At 38.4% G+C, this 20,721-nt stretch overlaps 2 protein-coding genes and 1 long non-coding RNA gene across 3 annotated transcripts in view; 1 reads left to right on the forward strand and 2 right to left on the reverse strand.

Annotated features, from left to right (window-relative positions):
• The first annotated feature begins 2,352 nt into the window (after window positions 1-2,352).
• LOC123988146 lies at window positions 2,353-3,971 on the forward strand. Its single transcript, XM_046287183.1, has 2 exons — window positions 2,353-2,441; window positions 2,550-3,971. Exons 1-2 carry the CDS (start codon window positions 2,353-2,355, stop codon window positions 3,940-3,942), a joined length of 1,482 nt encoding a protein of 493 aa, XP_046143139.1. The 3' UTR covers window positions 3,943-3,971.
• A 1,911-nt stretch (window positions 3,972-5,882) lies between these two features.
• Window positions 5,883-11,170, reverse strand: LOC114880681. The gene is made up of 2 exons (XR_003790119.2): window positions 11,042-11,170; window positions 5,883-8,701 (listed from the first exon to the last, which is right to left on the reverse strand). It is a non-coding gene; the product is annotated as an uncharacterized LOC114880681 (long non-coding RNA).
• A 2,762-nt stretch (window positions 11,171-13,932) lies between these two features.
• The window catches only part of LOC114880683 (prion-like-(Q/N-rich) domain-bearing protein 25), a 28,264-nt gene continuing 21,475 nt past the window's right edge, over window positions 13,933-20,721 (reverse strand). Inside the window, exons 10-14 of the mRNA XM_029196957.2 lie at window positions 18,729-18,845; window positions 18,510-18,629; window positions 17,787-17,942; window positions 15,935-16,096; window positions 13,933-14,035 (exon numbers count right to left, since the gene is read on the reverse strand). Of these exons, the coding sequence (XP_029052790.2) occupies window positions 13,962-14,035; window positions 15,935-16,096; window positions 17,787-17,942; window positions 18,510-18,629; window positions 18,729-18,845 (629 nt within the window). The 3' untranslated portion in view covers window positions 13,933-13,961. The remainder of the gene's footprint in view (window positions 14,036-15,934; window positions 16,097-17,786; window positions 17,943-18,509; window positions 18,630-18,728; window positions 18,846-20,721) is intronic.

The raw sequence follows: 20,721 nt of genomic DNA on the forward strand, positions 1-20,721 counted from the left end.
TTAGACGCTTTTTGCTTGAATCTCTTAACGCTAGTAACTAGAATAAAAAACGAAGCCGTAAATGCTATTTTGTCATTCTTATTTTAAGTCTTGCCGTCCTCACCGATTTTCGTGATCTTGAAATATGTTGTCAAGGTCATCATTCTGAACAACTTTTCCCTATACATCTTACCGCCACTCGGCCTTATTTTCCGAGATATTCGTAAAAAACTGTAGTTATACTTATGTCACCAGTACACTGTATTCTGGGGAAAATGGAGACTGAATGGTGATTGAAGTGGTTTGAGGTTAGGGTTAGGGTTAGGGTTAGGATTAGAGCGTACATGACGTGATACGAGAGCTAATATAACTCGTTATGGAACTCGAACGTTTCATTACGTGGGATATATAGCTGAGTTTTGATTCCAACGTCAACAATGATGTTAATGAGCGTATAATGGCATTTTTCGACATGATGGCCGGAATGCTTCCGATTTCTGACGAAACACAAAATGAATAACAGGTATACAATATATAAAAGGTGAAAGAAAGAGTAATTATAACATGAAAAACTCACAACCAAACCCCTAACCCTAACCCTGACCTCAAACCATTTCAATCACCATTCAGTCTCCATTTTTCCCAGAATACAGTGTACTCGTAATCTAAGTTTAACTAAAGATTTTTGCAAATATCTCGGAAACTAAGGCCGAGCGGCGGTAACATGTATAGGAAAAGTTGTTCAGAATGATGACCTTGACAACATATTTCAAGGTCACGAAAATCGGTGAGGAGGGCAAACTTCTAAATAATTACCGACAATAATTTTCAACATTAAAAAATCAATAGTAGGCTAATTCTTCTAGATTAAAATAATAAAAAAACAAATTTAATTCAATAAATAGCTGCCAGGATAGGAATTCATAAACATTATATAATTCATTTTTATTGCCAAATTAAAAAAACTATTTTTTGAACAAATTCGAAATTAACAAAACCATAACTCTCCCCCCTTTCCTTTTTGCACGCACTACATCATATTTCATTGAAAATAAGATCTTGGACATTGATGTTAAAAAAGCAATCAATCTAGCGTGAATAACCCTCTCAAATGCGGAAGACCTTTTCTCTGAATTATTTGCCAGATTAAGCGATAAGCTTGACCGATTATTAAAACTGATATCACGTTTCGACAGAGTTGATTAATTATTGTTTGCCTATATACGTTACATAAAACTTTTCTTTTACCGCTTATCAAAATCCAGTGTTGATAACGCACTTATCAGAGATTGATATTGATTGCCTGTGTTTTTAAGTTTTCTGAAGTAATCATTTAATACAGAAAAAAAAGCAAAATATTTCATGCTTGTACATAGAATAATATATCAAATATTGATTTATTTAAATATACAAGTAATAATAATATAATATAAATATAGTTTCAGTGAACTTGTAGAAAAGGGGTTCCCCTCCGATTTTGATAATTGTTAAATATGTTGTAAAATTCGTCATTTTAGCAACTATTTTCTTCTAACAAGGAAACATACCGAACTGTCCGTCTCCGATTTCAATGAAACTCGGTGGATATATTAAGCAGGTGAAAATGAGGGACACGTATTTTTTATAGCTGCCTAATCGCAAATTTAGGGGGTGAAATCACCCTTCAGCAGAAGTTTTAGCAGATAAATGGTTTCTCGAAAACTATCACGGATATAACAAAATTTCTTAGGGAAAAGTTTCATGGTTTCTTGAGGTAAAACAAAAAGTGGTCACAGATTTTGTAAAAAGTAATTTGTTTATAACAAAAAAATTTATTGTTACATTATTTTAAGAGATACAAAAACTTACATAATGACAAAAAAGAACCGAAATTTTTTTCTGAATCTATTGATATATAATACGATAGATTTGCCTCCTACAGTTTTGTAAATTTTTATATAATTCCGCAGACGAAGACTGGTACTGAGGCATGCAGACATTAAGATAACAGAATTATCATTATGTACTTAACATACGTATTTTTACAGGCCGGTATATGCCTGTGGAAATAACAAATAATAATTGATGGAGCGTTTTGAAAATATCAATTCGTGATAATACGATTGAATTTCAGAACGACATTTTAATGTTAGTGTTTTGCACACAGACACTTTGTGCTGAAGAAATTTTATTTATCTGTGGTCATAAAGCATACTAATGAAGTTCAGTCAGATAATTGTGATACCGGGTACACAGGGTATATAAACGTCAATGTACAAAATACTTACCAAAAAATCGTTATCTGCGTGCAATAATATTCTTATTTTCTACTTTTTATCAGAGTATAAAAAGAGCGCGGGATTCGTTGTACTGTCATTTACTAGCAACCACGTAATGGTGAATATTAATCCGATTAATGTTATTAATCTTCTGTTTGATACCTTTCGCATCAATTATTGGCTGGAAATTTCGATCACTGATGCGTAAATTCAATTAAAAGAGAATTTAGCAGAGATTCTTCGTAAAGCTATGGAAGATAATTCATTTGAATGGGAACAGTTCAATCAGTTAGACTTCGAGAAACATTTTAGTGTTCATAATGCTCATATCGTTGAAGATCAGGATACAGAAGATAAAGAGTATGCAGCGCCGACAACCACTGTATGTTCACAGAATGAAGACGAAATTGATTTCAAATATAAAAAGGATGCCGTTGAATATTGGACAAGTGGGAAGACAGGTAAACGGTCAATAACAGCGGTAAAACATCGTTTTAGAAAAGTTACTTCAGAGCGACAACTACGGCGCTGGATGGATCAAGTACGTGAAGGTGGATCACGCAAAGATAAATTACTGCGTATAAGTGATCATACATTGCAAAACTTTATAGAGGCTATGGACAAACAGTTAATAGTTCACGATGTAGACCTACAACGTTGGGCTTTAAACGCAAAAAGAATGGTTAATCTTAAGGGTTTTGTCGCCTCTTCCTGTTGGGTATGGAAGTTTAAAAGAATGCACGGAATTGTATCTCGTAAGGTTACCAAATTTGTTACGAAACATGAAATTTATTCGAGAAACGTGGAAATTGCACAATGTGAAGTTTTCATCAATGAAGTGAAGTCGCGCCTAACAGCAAACGGACCCGAAAATGTCTTTAATTCCGATCAGAGTGGATTCAACCTCGAACATCACTCTGGTAGAACGTTGGCTTACCGAGGGTCAAAAAAGGTGGAAAGTGTAGTTCAGTCTGTGCCATCAACAACTCAGAGCTATACGATTCAACCTACGATATCCGCGGCTGGCAAACTCCTTTCTCCTCTTTTGATTGTACTTAAGGAAGTTGGCGGAGAGTTTGGACCGAGGGTTCAAGAAACTATGTTTAGGCCGAACAATGTTTTTATACTGGCTTCCACGTCTGGGAAACTAACATCAGCCCATCTGAAAACTTGGTTAAAGGATGTGTTTTTTCCTAACGTCGGATCGTCAAGTGTTTTATTGTTAGACTCCTGGGGAGGTCAGTGTTCTAAAACGGTTTCGGAGGCTACGCCACATGATAAAGAATTAAAGCACCTTATCATACCGAAAGGCACAACGGGAAGAATTCAGCCGCTAGATGTTTACGGATTTCGAGTTTGGAAAAATTTTGTTAAACGCTTCTCGGACATGGTTATACTTTACGATTACAATGTTAATCTTCATTTAAGAAACAATATTATTAAGCTTCAATCTCTGACACACAATCAGTTCTCTTCGCCAAGATTTACAGATCTTTTCAAATACGCGTGGTTTAAGAGCGGCTATATAGAAAACAGTCCCCCTCATTTTCACAATCCAGTAGATTTTTGTTTCGGTGCAAATTCAGCACCAATATGTGACATTTGTGGAAATGCTGCTATTATTACCTGTGCGTGGTGTAAAAAATCATTTTGCTTCCAAAATTTCTTTACGGAATACCATTTCTGTGAAACTTATGTTCAGTAAATTCAGTCTTCATACTACTAATATTACATTTCTTGTATCATGATTGGGATAAATAAATTCACTAACGAAAAGTACACACGCCAAGGGTATTTAATTTTCATTCGAAATGAAACGATATCAATTATTAAATTTGACGAAATCATCCTGGTCCGATAGCGATCATATACATGCATAAAAGTAAAGAAACTGGTAGCCTTCTCGAATTTAATGTCTACTACTTCTGTAATTTTTATATCAATTTTGTTCTTAACGTATATTAATTTCCAAGTAACAAATTATTTCCTAACAATGTCATATTGTAATGCATACTAATGTAATTGAGATTACTATTGCAAATTTTAGATGATTTTGCTATGAAAATGCGTATCTCATAAAAATAATCATCCGTATGCCTATACAATATACATGTATACATTGTGACCCTTTTAAGGGGGTGTACCCTATGTATACAATACAATTATAAAGTCGGTGGGCGCCAGCCACTTGTTGTGGCGATTGGAATAAAATAATTTTTAATAGAAAATACAACCGACTTCGAAATGCACTAAAAAGTATGAAATAATTTCTATTTCTACCCAACAGCTATTAATAATAAAACCTATTTACTCGTTAAATAGTATACTAAATACATTTCAACCTTTCCGGAGGCGGCGCAAAATTAAAAACTTTTCTTCTACTAGGAAGATCCTAGTTCAGACGTTCTATCAAATCGTTATTGGCAGCATCGTATATTCGGGTACTTTTCATTTTGTGCCGCCTCCGAAAAGGCTGAAATGTATTTAGTATACTATTTAACGAGTAAATAGGTTTTATTAATAGCTGTTGGGTATTTGTATAAATGAAGTAGATATTATTTCATATTTTTTAGTGCATTTCGAAGTCGGTTGTATTTTTGTTAGAAATTATTCTATTTCATACTTTTTAGTAGAACGAGCAATATTTGTATGTAGGAGGGGCATGGTGAAATAAACACACACCGTAATCTGCCTAGAAATACTATATTATATTTTGACGTCCGGCTTCTAAAGGTGGGTACAGACATGCAACAGAACACATGAACGTATCTCCGTCGCGCAACACACTGTGCAACATTTGTTGTTGCGCGACGATGTTACGTTGTGGACGTACACAGAATCTCGTGGCGTATCATCAGCGCGTAGCATTATGCCGTCTCATCAGTTCATGGTTTGTGTGCACGTCCGAACTTGCATAGATGGGGTGTATCGTGAATGCGTAACATTTCTTTGATGTGACGATGAAAAACCGACAATTGATGGCACGTTGCGATGTTACGATGTTATACTGATACGCTGTTACGGTGTGGCGTCCACACTTGAAATGTCTGTACCCACCTTCAAATGCGAAAGGTATCATCGCGATCGGTATGTATGTATGTATGTATGTATGCATGCATGTATGTATGCATGTATGTATGCATGTATGTATGTATGTATGTATGTATGTATGTATGTACATGCCTTGCAGAGTATGTATAGAAACAGTAGAGAATCGGCGACTGCATGCTAACTCATACACCGCCAGAGACACGTATATAGGCATACGTAGAATTCAATGTCGAGTAGTAACAATAGTTTTTCACGAATATCTCGGAAACTAAAGCTTTCCGTTAATTATGCATAATGGAAAAGTTGTTCAGAATCAGGCCCAGCGACAACATATTAAAGGGTCATTGACATTGTCCTATGTTGAGATTAAAAACTTCCTGTATTTTGCAATAACAATGAAAAAATGCAAAATTTTTCTTTAATGGGACCAACTGGAAGACATACCTTACAAGATGCAAAAGATTTCATTCCGATTGGTCCAACCATCTCGGAGTAATCGGTGAACACACACTGTTCCGAATAACTGGAATATCAAAAGGGTAGGATATAAGGTGGAATTGGCGTCACCGGTAATAAATAAATTGAACACAAGAATTGAGATGAAAAAGCAAAAGAAAAATGAATTTATTATATCGGAAAATAAATTACTCTACTCTACGGGTACCGGCTGTACAAAACTCCAGTCGAAAGTAGAGAAAAAGCCTGGTCCCAATAAAAGAAAATTAGATTAAATGAATGCCTGGAATTGAAAAAAGGCAACAAATATTTAAACGTAGAAACTTACGCAAACTAGAGATACAAATAAAACGCAATTGAATGATCATTCAAAACTTGAAATAACGGACGCAATGAGAGCTCTCTTATAGCCGATGTACACGGTGCGAGAAATCTCGTTCGTGAAAAGCGTTCGAGGCTCGCATCTCGAAACTTGCATGCGTGAAGGTGTTGACACGATTCGAGATATAAATCGAATGTACCAACGCGTTTGATTCGAGCTCAAGGTTTAACCGTTTATTAACTGACGGGACTTATAAGTTTCGTCAGTTTTCTCATGGTACTGTATTAATTTAAACGCTTTGAGACCCATTGGGGCTTTAAAGTCCACTCCAGCCAATAAAAAGAGACTATAAATTGTGGTATAGTTCAGACATGTCCGGGTATATTTACGAGTTTCATTAGGATCGAGGGAAGAAGAATGAAATAGATAAAAAAAAGCAGTAATCAAAGGGTTAAAATGACAGAATGCACATGGCCTGCCTGGCCTGTCGTTCTTTCCGAATTCATTTTCGCGCGAGTCACGAACGAGAACTCGCCAAATTTCCAACATGTTGGAAACCGATTCGAGCTCGTGCGTGCTAATATGCGTGCACGCGCGTAAAACGTGTACACGATACGAGCTCGCATGCGAGTAGCATTCGAGGGCTTCTCGTACGAGATTTCTCGCACCGTGTACATCGGCTATTACCCTAAATCGCAATCGAATGGCGCCTCGCCGCCGTCACAGCAGATCGCCGTGGACCTTGCAACAATACTTCCTGATCACAAGAAGGGTCCCGCAATCGGGGACAAAGTGACCGTAAACACGCGTCACTAGCTGCACTGCTAGCCAGGTGGGCAGATTCAGGTTACGCAGGGGAGTCCGCAAAGGTTGGGAATGCTACGGATGGAAATCTTGGGGCAGATGGTCTTTAGGGATCGAGAAAGAGGTAGGGCGTTATCGCGATTTACAAGAAATGATACGCGAGAAATGGCCGTTACTGAACTCAGAGTTATAATTAATAATGTTAAGAGCTTACCAGTATCGCAGGATATGCTCTTACACTCACTCTCGCACTCTCGATACTCTATTCTCAATACTCTATATTCGCTCCCAAAATTGCAATACTCTATATTCGCCCGCTAACAAAATCTAATTGAAACAAAATCTGTTGCAGCGACGGCGAGCCTGTGGCAGGGAATTTTGGGGAGGGGATACAGGTCGGGGATTGGGTCTTCTGGTCGGGTCAGGGGCTAATTGGGCGAGGGATCAATATTGAATGGGGATTGACCGGTGATCGGGATCGATAGGGCTGGTAAAGGCTTATTGGTGTTGTCTACTGGGTGAGAGTCTGCGGGCTTGGCGAACAGATAGCTCCACTGGGGCGTTTGAGAACTTCTTTTGGCCGGACTCCGCTGGTCACGGGACGTCCTCCCAGTGGCACTCCGGTGTCATCGCCGGTCGGGCCACAAAGATGTCGTTCGGGGCCTTACAGCCAGCCCCAGCGATGACATGTGCCAACCCCTCCTCCCCGTGGTGTGGCCGGAGCACCGGTTTACCCGTGGCAAACGGGGCTCTGGCTGTGGACGTGAAGCGCCTCGTGGGTTGAGCTGGGACCACGTAGGTAAGCTTGTTAAAGTAAAAGCGTCCTAGAATAAAACTCCTTACACGCCGACAAAGAGTCTGCTGTTGGATCTTCTCCCCCGTGCGATGATCGGTTCGCCGTGAGCGTAATTGCTCCGGCCCGTCTCCACGGCGGGAGGTTGAGTTGGGTGGTAGATAACTCAAGCGTTATGCGCCATTTAACATCGCCGGTATAAGCGAAAGCTTCGGAACGGCAGAGCGTGTTTATTAACACCACAAGGCTCCTCATTGACAATAAGCTGTCTTCGCCGGTCGGACTACAAAGATGCCGTTCGGGGCCTTGCAGCCAGCTCCAGCGGTGACATGCGCCAACCCCTCCTTTTCGCGGTGTGGTCCGGGCACCTGTTTACCGGTGGCAAACGGGGCTCTGGCTGTGGACGTTAAGCGCCTGGTGGCTGTGGCTGGAAACCATTCAGGTTAGCTTGATAAAGTAAATGCGTCCTAGAGCAAAACTCTGTACACGCCGACGAAGAGTCTGATGTTGGGTCTTCCGTACCCGTACGATGATTGGCTTGCCATAAGTGGAATTGCTCCGGCCCGTCACCCCTTGATACGGAGGTGACGCTGGAAGTGGATTGATAGTAGCGCAAAAGCGCCCTTTAACACCACCGGTATAAGCGGAAGCTTCGGAACAGCAGAGCGGGTTCCAAACCCCACAAGGCTCATTATTAACAATAACCTGTCTTCGCCGGTCTCTGCAGCTCTTCTTCACTCTCGATTTTCACTCTGGCCCTTATCGGCCCGATACTGGTGCTTGGGAAAGGCGTGATGCGGGTACAGGCGTGGTAATAGAGTGAAAGCCAAGCGATGTAACGGGGGGGGGGATCGTGTCATTACGTTACAACACCCCCCTCCCCCCCCGCCTTGATTGAACGTACGGATGTCACTATATCTCTCTCTCATTCCTCCATTTCGTTCGCTCTCATACCAGGTTTGGGTTGCTCTGGGATCAATCTGCGTGATTTTTTGTTACACGGAGTAAAATAAGAAAATACAGCCGTTAAGGGTGAACCTGTAAGAAGATTGAATTGGATCATCTGGCCAAACAAAATAGACAAAAAAAATTTTTAGGATAGAATGGAGTTAGAAATGTTGCTTGCCGTTCCTATTTGGTTCAATTCGTGCCTCAATTTTTTGGAGGGGAGGAATTCTGTTAGGTCGTTCGGGGGGGGGGGGGGGGGGGGAGTCGTCACAGTCGGGTCTGCTGGTCAGTTGCGGGGCGGACTGTCTCGTCGTTGTACAAAAATCGGCCTCTATTGTGTAGGGCGGCGTCCGTGTCTGTCCGTCGTGGTTGTGGCGAAGAGCGGGATCAGGGCAAGGGGCTTACTGAGGGGAGATTAGGGAAGACGGCGTTCGGGCCTATTGGAGGAATGAGGGCGTGGGGATTCGGAGGGCCATAAGGACCGGGATTATGTGGGCGCGGGATCCGGGAAGTGGGATCGGCATTTCCGAGGAGGCTGCGTCGACTCTTCCCGCAGACCTCATCTCCTGTTTCCCGACACATCCGGTGCTTATTTCAGGCAGTTCGGTGCTAAATGGTCAGATTCGCCACATTTGTAACAATAATAACGCGTTTGTTTTTTTTTGCAATGCGCCCGCCAGTGTCCCGGCTGGTGACAGTTAAAGCACTCGCCGGGAAAGAGAATGGGATCGGGAGAGGGACTGCGTTGGTGGGAACCAGAGGTGGCTGGAAAAGATGGAACCGAAGGTGGGCTGTTAGAGGTACGGGATGAGGTGGGCGATCGGGGTTGGCTGGAACGAGAAGTTTTGTGGCATCGTTTCCGGGATGTGATAGGTGGGGTGGAGGGGATACTCGGCCCGGGAAGTTCCCCCCGGGGGCTTCGGGATGTGGTAGGAGGGGTGTCGGATTTAGGAAGGGCTTTATGGCGCTTTGGGGTTGATGAAAGGGGCGAGGGGCGTGGAAAGCTATCAGCTACTACAGCTAACCTCCTTTTTGGATTCCGCACGGGAGTACACTCGGGGGGGGGGGGGGGGGTATTATGGGAGACGCTAGGTGAGGGCTGAAAAGGGTTAGTATGGGATAGAGCGGGTTCGGTTTGAAGCGAGGGCCTTAGGGAAAAATCGGGAAAAGGGGTATACGAGATTGGGTTCAAGGGGTATCGTGGTGGTTCCGTCGGGAGGCAATCATCGGCCATATCGTTAATCGGGTCCCATGGGGCGGCTTCTCGGCCGAAAACGCGGCGGACCTCCGACCGGAAGTAGCGGTCCCGAAGTTCGTCTATGCTCCCGCGTAAGTTCAAATGGGCATGGCGCATGAACTGGATCAAGTGGATGAACAGCAATTCGTTGATCTCTTTACGCATCGTATCTTGCACGGTCATTTCCATTTTCGCGGTGTAATTCAGGGAGAGGGGGGTTACGAGAGTAAGAAAAGGGGAAGGGGCAAAAAGAATCCGTAGGTTGGAGCTTTACCGGGGTTACTAGGAAAAGATAAAAAAACAGGATGGGGATACAAGTTCAAAATTATAGCACAGAAAGATATCAGACACACTAAAATTTTAAAAATCGGCAAGTAGCGCAATAAGAGTATTCGAAGTCGGCAAAAGGGCACGACAAGAATATTGAAATCGGCGAAACAAAGCAAAAAAATTATGGCACAGATTATCAATTTCAGTAGGTATACAACAGGTTCTTAAAAATTTTTGAAATCCAATGTTTGGTCGAAAACGGTTTTTCGGCTCGTTTGGGAGGCACTACTAGTTTTTATTTCGGTTCTTAGGAATGTCGCGTCTCTCAATCACAACACCGTGCGTATTTCTCGCACGGCCGCGTTCAACCGGCAACAACAGAAAAAAGTGGCAACAAGGGTATCAGTAATGTTAACGGGCACCTTCTGCGTAGTTTTCGTCGGTTTCAAATTTTATAACGGTGAAATAGAAATTTCTCGATCGAGAGAGTCTCGAATTTTGGGCTCTCCTGGCCTCACGTTGGGCGCCTTTCTGACTCTTTCGCGAGGGTGTACTCTATACACCGGTTTACAAAATTCTTATCGTTCGTTGGACGCCAGTCACTCGTTGTGGCGATTGGTAAAAGGAGGATTTTGGGTTCTTCTACAGTAGTTTGGGGACTCGCGGCTCGACCGTGGCCGACCGTCACATTCTACGCGGGGAGTATGCAGGGAGAAGAGAGGCTGGGGATTGGAATGTCAGGGGTGAAGGGCTCGATGAAGGTTCTTTGCGTTACGCAATCGAATATCGAAAGGGAACAGGGGATCTTTAGGAATGGGAACAGGGGGTAATACGGTATCGCGATTAATAAACAATTGGGCGCGGAAGATGGACGTGATCGGACCCAAATTTACAATTGTAAAGGGGTAACAAAGGGGACTCACCAATTCCGCTACACTCGAACACACACTCCAATTTCTCTTTCTCTAGGATCGCTTATGTCTCACTCTACAAATCTTAGACGCTCGCTCTTATCGCTTTCGCTAACAAAATCTCAATTTGCTACTATACTCGCTTTGCACGCCAAAATCTAAGTGCTCACTTATCGCCGTCGCGATGACGGCGAGCCCGTCGCAGCGAATTTGGGGTGGGGATGTAGGTCGGGGATTGGATCTATCTTCCGGATCAAAAGCTAATTGGGTAAGGGATATCGATTGGGGATTGGCCGGTGATCGGGATCGATCATTGCGAATTATTTCCCCAATCAAGTTGGGAATTCTCCTGATCGTAATAATGGTAATTGTGGAGATTCAGTATACCTTTATTTGTGAAAGTACATTCGTCCGTATAAAAAATGTAACGAAAAAACAGGGGATCAGCTATAGCTTGTTGAACAAAGTCGCTGCAGAATTCTCTCCTCCCGATTTTGTCGCGATAAAATAATTGCTGCACTCGCTGGAAATGATAAGGATGAACCTTATCATCTTTCAGAATTTGGTGAACAATTACGGGACTAAACAACGTTTGAATTATTTAAATAATTAATTAATTCCGTCTCCATTCGACTCTCGGCGCATGCGGCGCATGACGCTCAGCGGAGGCTAGTCTCCTACTCCGCGGGTCTTGCCACTCAAGCTGCGCGCTGATTGGTCAATTTTTCAATTTTCAACAACAAAATATGATTAAACTACTGATCCCATCGAAAAATGCTACAGAACTTTTCGCTTCGATTTTTCATGATCTATCCAACGGTGTAGAGGTACAATTTTTTACGTTACTTATACATCTGGGTTAGATTAGGCCATATTAATATTCCGGCTGCCTTTAGGCAGCCGGCCACGCAAGTCTTTTGAACTTTTGTACAAGTTCACCACAGTTTCTTTAAAATATTATGAGTTAAACATTAAAGTACATAATAAATAAATAAAACAAAATATTACACACGTCGAATTATTTTTAACATAATGGATCTTATTGTTTAAAAAGTTTTTTTTAAAGTAAGATTTATTTAACGTTATCGTAGTTCTGTTATTTTACTCCCCTTATTTGACGAATAATTTGTTGAATGAAAGAAACCTACTTCATTAAAGTCAGCCATCCAGAATCGGGTTGCTCCTATTATTAAAAATTTAATTTTTAAAGATAATATAATATTTCGAATTAGGAACGCTGGAAAAAGGTGAAGCAAAAAATTTTAATGATAGGAGACAAGAAATATTTTCAATATATTTATTAACAATGAAGTGTTTATGTTTTGCAAAAAGAAGCAAAAGTTTCACAGTACCATATATTATTTTATGTAGTATACTTTCAATACAGAGTGGTATGATAAATCGATCTAATCTGGAATAAAAAAAAATAGAGAGTGTATAAAACGTGTGGTGTAACTGGGCAGGATGTGGTCTCACACTGAAAAATAAGCCAAAGAAAAGACTAATATTTCTTCGTTTAAAGCTGCCGTCTCTGAAATTTTCTTGTTTGGAGTTGGATGTATACAGCCAGTATAGTCAGTTTTCTAGAAAATTTGAGACTAACGCGAAGCAAGGGCGCGTAGATTCCATTCCACCACTCTTTTTACTCCAATTTTTGGGTATAAAAAGTGTAGTAACGGCACTAAGGGTTCTAAGGTTACGCTAAAAGAATCACACGTGTTGGCGTCGGGAAGTCTTTATTATAACTGCCGATTTCGACGATCGTGTTTTGACACGTCCGGAGGTCTCGCGACCTCTCGATACGCGACCTTTGGTGGATGCACTTAATTAGGATCGGTTACCGACTACCGATATTATAAAAGGTTGGCGGCGAAGGCACCTCGGATCTATAATAGTTAAAGTCTAAAAAGGTTCAGTACGCGTCAGTACGATTCATTTACGGAAAATCTCTACAACAAAGAAACTCTGCAAAATGGGGTGTTTAAGTCCTCTTCGAGATATCGCCTAACCGTACAGTACGTTGTCTGCTGTTAGGCATTATTATTACCGTTGTAGTCCGCCCCCCGTTTGCTCGCGTCCGTTAAAACCGAGAAGGATTAGATTCTTGCTTCGCGGAATCGAAACCTAATTCCTTTAACTCAATTCAATTTAAAGTTGTAAATCTAGAATCGATTCATTCAATACTGCAACAATTACACACAACGGAAAGTTTTACCGAAAATCTTCTAACATATTTTATTATGTTTTATTTTATAAACTCAGAGTATCTGTGAAGAGAAACCAACGCGTATTATGCTTTCAAAAGAAAATTTAAGTATTTTCAAAAAATATTAATTTTATTGACTTTTCTATAAAAGTGCGGAATATTACTTAGTTTCGCCCGGTATAAAAAGCACTGTAAATATTCTGAAGCTTTAAAAAAGAAATAACATAAACTTCTATCAATTAAAGTATCTAAACAATGTGAAATGAATCTATGGCTCTTTGATTCGAAGTACAAAGATTTGTATGTCAATAAGTTATTTAGTAAAGAACATCTAAAAAAAAGATAAAACTGTTAATAAATATATTATCAATAGTTATCCTGATAGCATTCGTTTATTTAGTTTTATTTTATAGTTTAAATAATACCCTTGTCTACCTAATAACATTCTCGGTTATTAATTTGTTGATAAAATTCTGTTAATTAAATTTTACTGGAATATACTTTTGTTTTGTTTAAAGACATACAGTTATGATCAATAAATTTTTACATCTTACCACACTGCAATAATTCTAATTAATTATGTTGTTTGAGTTGAAAACTAAATTTTATAATTACATTATATTTATATTTTGTACATTTATTATAAAAACAAAACAGAGATATACATACAATATATTTAAACATAACATTCCTTCTGATTTGAGATAAGTACCTTATGTAATATATTCAACGATTAAATAAACAACTTATCAATAATAGTAGTGAAAGCAGCCACGTCGAAACATTTGCAATACTGCTACCTGAAAAAAGTGGTGCAGTTGAGTTAAATGAAATTAATAACATATTAATTATAAAATAAGAAAATAAAACTTATTAATAATAAGGTTTAACATTTTTTGGAACAAGGTTAGGAATGGATCCAGAAAAGATTACATATTGCTTTTTATTAGAGATGGGGAACAAAGTAACTAGTTAGTTACTTTCAATAAAGTAACTAAGAGTAAAGAAAAGTACGTTCTTGACAATATATCTCAAAGAAAAAAAGTATTATTTTGGAGAATTTTTTTAATTACTTTCTAATAATTTAAGTAACTAGTTATTAAGCAGATAGCTACCCAAAATATGACCAGTAACTACCGATACTTGAAAGTAACTATATTCCCTATCAGTACCCTTTATGTTTTTAGACACTTCACCCCCTGTATTATCTTTTTAGTTGAGAATATAAAGTTGTTTTAGAAAATTTCGATAATAAAAATTTAAAATTGAAAGAAAGAAAGAATTTGGTGCGAAAAAATCAAATTGATAATCTTGCACAACTTTTAAACTAACAATTACACATACACCAGTTTAGAACTACAAGCACACTTGCTGTTAAATTAAATATAAAATAGAAAAATAAATTAATAAACGATGAATACATTTTACTGTATACATTCTTATAAAAATTAATCCTATAATACAAAATAAGAAACATGAAGACAGTGATGTTGACTAATTTACTCTAATATTAATCAACCACCTTGAGTTCTCTGATATTATAATAAATCTTGATTTATGCAGTAGTATAAACGCATTGTTAAATGCATGTCCTATTTAGCTTTGACATTTCACGGAATTAGAAATGCATACACAGCACTAAAAAGAGGTATAAAACGAAAATACCAGAGGAAGAATAAGAGAAAAATCATAGTTTCAAAGAAACCGCTTGGTTTTTTGTCCCATGTTCTGTGAAGAGGTTTAGTTCAAATGGGTTTCGTCGCTTTGCAGACATTCTTTATCGTGCTTTGCAATCGTAAAAATTGCAATACAACATTGAGGAGGGCATGCGAGCAGTAAGGAGGTAATTGCAAGCACATTACTTCTGCCGCATAAAAGAATTTCACAAGCAGACCAAAAAAAAACAGTGTTTAAACTTTCGACCTCTTATTTCTCCTGCATCGTTGAAAATCAAATCCAACCAAACCTAACCTAACCATTTCAATGCTAATTACTTTTAATAAATATACCATCTGTGCTTATGCAAAATTGTTTTGAATGGAGCTCATTTTTATTTCATTTAAATGTTGAAAAACTAGACAATTGAATAAGAAGCATTTAAAAGATCTAGTTTAGTAAATATAAATGCGTTTATAGTTTATTACCTAACTCTTGTGCTCCGTTCAAAGTAATATTAACTCCATCAATCTTGACTAGGTCAATCGTGACCCAAACTTATAAAACATATATATATGTACAAGGTTAAATGTATAAATTTTAAACGAACGAGTTTTATATATTGGAAGAATAATTTTTAAAGGAATAGTGTAAAAGTTAGGAAATGAAAATAATATGAAGCAAAAAATTAAATTAAAATTAGGACTCTCTCCATGGTCCGCCGCGCCGCGCCGTCCAAGGATTATTTCCCAGAAGCGGAAATATGTTATTTTCAAAATAGTTGAACAAACCGTTCCTTTGACATTGCATACTTGATTGCTAACGTTAAATATTCCATCACGCGATATCGCGTGCTCGGTCGGTAATGTTTCAACGTTACGACGTATAGCGACCGACCCGATTCTCGGTAACGAACGCGTTCAGACAAACAAATATTTAGTTATATTTATTTAAATTTATCAGAATTTCCATTTTAGATCAATTTAATCCGAACGGTACACAAAGGTTAAATGTTTAATTGAATTTAAGTTAAGGTTACTTACTATTATGGTTGTGGATATTATACTCTTCATGTAATCTACACATAGTTTTGTTTCCTTCGATGTAATTCCAATCGCATGAGCAAATCCCATTCTTGCAGACCGCTCGATTTTTGTTGGCATCCAGATAACATTCCCCCAGATTATCACATTTCATACCAAGGACTGAAACAATTATGTTGATAAGAATATTCTGATTAATTAACATGCTTGCAAGATTTTACCACAAAATTCAGTATGCAATTACTCACGAAGATCTTGGTACGCCTCATATAAAGGACATTTTAATTAAAATAAATAATAACTTTGACAACTTTTTAATTATTAGATCGAATTCAAAATTGAAATCTAAGGTTGATTAAACTTAACCTAACATTTCACAATTTGTTAAGTTAGAGTAAGTTAGGCTAATATAATTTGTTCGTAGAAATTATTAGTAAAGATAAATACAATGTCTATAAAAAGTATAGAATGTTATCCTCAATATTACATCTTTAATACTTATATTTTTCGACCTTCTTTTATTCATAACTCTTTAAAAACAACGACCGACAAGTAAAACCTTTACAACAGTATTTAGGGTGATAACCTAGACAACATATTAAATAATCATTGAGATCAGAGATGTTCTAAGTATTAAACGTCAGGATTTTACAATCGCGGTTTGGTTTATTAAGTCTGATCTATTTAAGGAGGTAGATCGAATACTTTTGGTCGATTTACCAAAGGTATGATCTTAGAAATTAGTTTTTCATAACCTTAATGTGCATTATTACACTTGCAATCAAATCAGTCTTTCATAGGGAAAATGATGATATGGGGAAAGTACGAGTTCTTAAAATCTTTATTTTTACGATATTAATAAAAATATACTAGAAAAAATAACAACTTTTAATTATTGTATATTATAAATTTTAGCATATAACTGAGAAGTATGAATAATAACATAAATATTAAGTTAAATTTTCCCGCGTAAATGTTTATACCCAAAAGGTGGTAGGCCACAGACCTACATACAGGGTGTTCGACAACAGGTGGGCAATATTTTAAGGGGTGATTCTAGGGATCAAAATAAGTCGAAAATCAAGAATAACGAAATAGCGTTTACGGCTTTGTTTTCCAAATTCGAGTAAAAAGTGCCAGAAACCTGCAATCCGCTCAGCACCGACGACCGAACGTCAGCTGAGCAGGGGTCGGTACAGTCATAACCAAGAAACGAAGCCGAATGGTGGGGTACCGAGAAACAGAATAGCACGAGGTAAGTTTCTACTATTGAACGATTCTTGGTTATGACTGTACCCACCCCTGCTGATCTGACGTTCAGTCGTCGGTGCCAGGCAGATTGCAGGTTTTCGGCGCCTTTTACTTGAATTTTTAAACGTTAATTACTAGAAAACAAAGCCGCAAATGCTGTTTCGTCATTCTTGATTTTCGTCTTATTTTGATCCCTAGAATCACCCCTTAAAAAATCTCCCACCTGTTGTCGAACACTCTGTATAAGGGACCTCCTACCATCCAATGTCACTTCCCGCGGAACCGCCACCTGGGACGGACAAAAACTAATTTTCTACATTGTTATTTTCCCCAAGAATGCCTACGAGGCAGAGATGTACTTTTGTTGGATTTGTTATTACTAGAAGTTTACGTGTGCGTACATAAATGACGTTACAGCTAGGAACTCCTTCGTGTGTGTAATGCACCCCAGCTATAATGTCACCTGCGCACGCGCATGCAGCCTCCTAGTAAGAGAAAAATGGCATGCAAATTCACTAGCAGGATTTTTCACAGTTCACGCTATTACCATTTTCCCTAGGGAAATCTAATTTGACTGTAAGTGTACAAGTTCTGTTCGTACCTTTACGTTTAAAACATCCATTCAATTTGAGATGATATCCTTCAGGACAACCACATATTGAGTCTTCAGTCGAATTATTTTTGTTTAAACAAATACTATCTGATACACCAGCGAAACACTGAATGTCCTCCTCGCATGGTTTACCAAACGATGCAACTAAATAAAAAGAGAATAATTGAATTTGTAATTTTACTGCTGTAGTTGTTATACATAAATAATATTTGTACACGACTATATGTTATAGCTTATCAAATATAATGCACTTAACGATAATTTATTCCTGATGTACTGATTGAAGTGATTACAATTGTTTACATTCGAAATAAAATATAAAAATTTTCAGATCTAATACGAAACTACAAAATCATTTTAAACCAAAACCAACTGAACAACTATTATAAATGATATTTAAATAAGAAAATTTTTGTTTATTTTTAAAATTAAATTTCTCAATAGTTGAGATTGATGAAAAAGGACTTTTTAATTCGGTGCGGACAAAAATTAAAAATAGGAGACTTGAAGGCACCTTTTATTTTTATTCTTGATTAATAATTAATTAAAATACGTGTGTGATCTCTGCGTATTGCACAATTAATTTCATAGCTAATGTTTTCTGTTTTCAATCATCAGTTTTCTGATATAGTACTTACATACATCTTTATTTTTTCACAAATTTGCACAATATTTTGTTATAACTGTTGTTGCATAGAACTTATTTCTTACCTGGTTTACACAAGTTGACCGATGGAGCTACGTATCCTTCTACACAACTGCAAACATTTGAGAGACACTTTGAATTTTCTGGTTTACACTCCTCGTCATTAGTGCAATTAGAATTGATACCTTTAGAAATAAATTTTTAGTAGAATCTTCGATTGCACTGTGCATAGGAATAAAAGAATACTGTCAATTATAACTATACAATTGAAAATAAAAAATTACCTGACACACATTCGTTATCTAATTCGTAGTAATAAGTTTCACAAGCACAAGTTTCGTTCACGCATGCTGCATTTTTTGTAACGCATTGATTATCTTTCTCGCATCTCTTTCCAAGTCCTGGCAGTAAATTCAACAGAAACATTATAAATTTTTAAAATAATATTGTTATTAGTATTAGGAGTACACTATCGAATATGGTGAACTTTTCTAATTATAAAGACACTCAATAATACGTGCAGGGCCGGCTCTGAAATTTCGGGGGTCCGAGGCGAGCTCCGAAAAAGGGCCCCTTCACATATACAATGTATGACATAAAAAAAGTATCTCAAATAAATAAAATTAACATTAAAGCTTGTATAACTAATTTAGATTTGCATTCTTAGACGCAAAATTGTCTTATGGGGGGGGCCCTGGACCTTGGGGGGCCCTAACGATAACCCATAACCCTTCCCTCACCTTACCCCTTTCTCCCTGCCCGCCGGTGTCGGGCCGATGGAGGCGACGGACTGACCCAACGAGGACCACCCTCAACAGGAGCTTCGAGGCCGGCGACAGATACCCATCCCTCCAGCGAACAAGGAGCAACGTGGGACTTCCAAAAATTCCGATGAAGCTGCCCAAAGGCTTACGCAAACGTCCACCCGGAGTCAGCTGTCGCCGAGCCCGAAGACCTCAGCCCACCTGTCATTGAAGGATGTCCGTCAGCCCCATCAACCCCGATCACCGGTATATCGAAGATCGATAATCGATTCAGCCCGTTGCCGGAAGAGGCCCCCTTCCTAGACCCATCCCCTCCCCAAAATATCCCGCGACGGGATACGCGACTAGGCTATCGTTATATAGAGATTTCAGAAAGCGTTAAGAGAGTTATAAAGAGTGTGATAGAAAGATTGCGAGAGATTGTGTGAGTGCTGGACAGCGATCTTGGTAAGCTTTCCGATTATTAATTGTTAAAGTTTGAGGTGATAACGACACCTTCTCGTCCGCGTATTTCGCCTTCCGCGTTCGGTATTTCCGCGTCTTCTCGAGAGCCCTTTTCCTGCCCTCAAAGTTCCCTTCTGTGTTCCTCCCCTCCCATAATAGTCCTCCCAGCGTACTCCCCCGCGAAACTGTACGGACGTAAGAGCCCGAAAACCCATCCACTGTAAACGCCCTAACACCCCCTTTTTCCCTTTTTTGATTTCGATTGCCACAGCGAATGGCTGACGCCCAACAAGCTTGTATTGCGAAAATCACCCCGATATAGAGTGCACCCACGTTACAATCCGGGTCACACCATAAATGACATGATAGGCATTAAATCCATAATTCGCCTTTACAATCTCTGGAAAATCTTTTATCGCAAAATATGCACATTTTACATGTTCATATTTTTATTTTACTATTTGTAGTAGTAATATAAAACTGTCTCATATAGCTACGAATCAATTATTATCTGCCGTTTGTCATCTGTGATTGTTTTTCATAACCAAAACACAAACGCTTCAAATATCCCCTACTAATACCATGATTATTATAATATAACTTATCCGTTTTGCTTTTTTAAAACTCACAAAATAAACCAAAGTAAACACTTCAAGAAGCAGGAGTAGAAACTTTCTATTACGGCAAAAAGGTAAAATGCACGTTAAACAAAACAATGATACCTATCAAGAATAATTGTTATTGGAGAGTATTTTATTCGTTTTAATACTTGATGTACAATAATTGTTAAAAGTGTTAATACTGCGTACGGGTTAAAACTTTGGTATCTCATATTTCTACCCCATCTTACATTAGTTACTAATGATTAGTATCATTCCCTTTACAAATTAATTCGGTACCTCTAGTACTACGCCTTCTTAATTACCAATTTAAATTTGAATATTTTTTCGCGCTTCTCTATATTTGAAAAGTAGCGCGAAAATATGGCAACAATAAAAATTATTTTAATAATTGAAGTTACTCCGACTTTTGAAAAATAAATGTTCAATTAAAAAAAAACAAAGGCACT

Source organism: Osmia bicornis, chromosome 9, assembly GCF_907164935.1.
Source record: "Osmia bicornis bicornis chromosome 9, iOsmBic2.1, whole genome shotgun sequence".
NCBI lineage: Eukaryota > Metazoa > Arthropoda > Insecta > Hymenoptera > Megachilidae > Osmia > Osmia bicornis.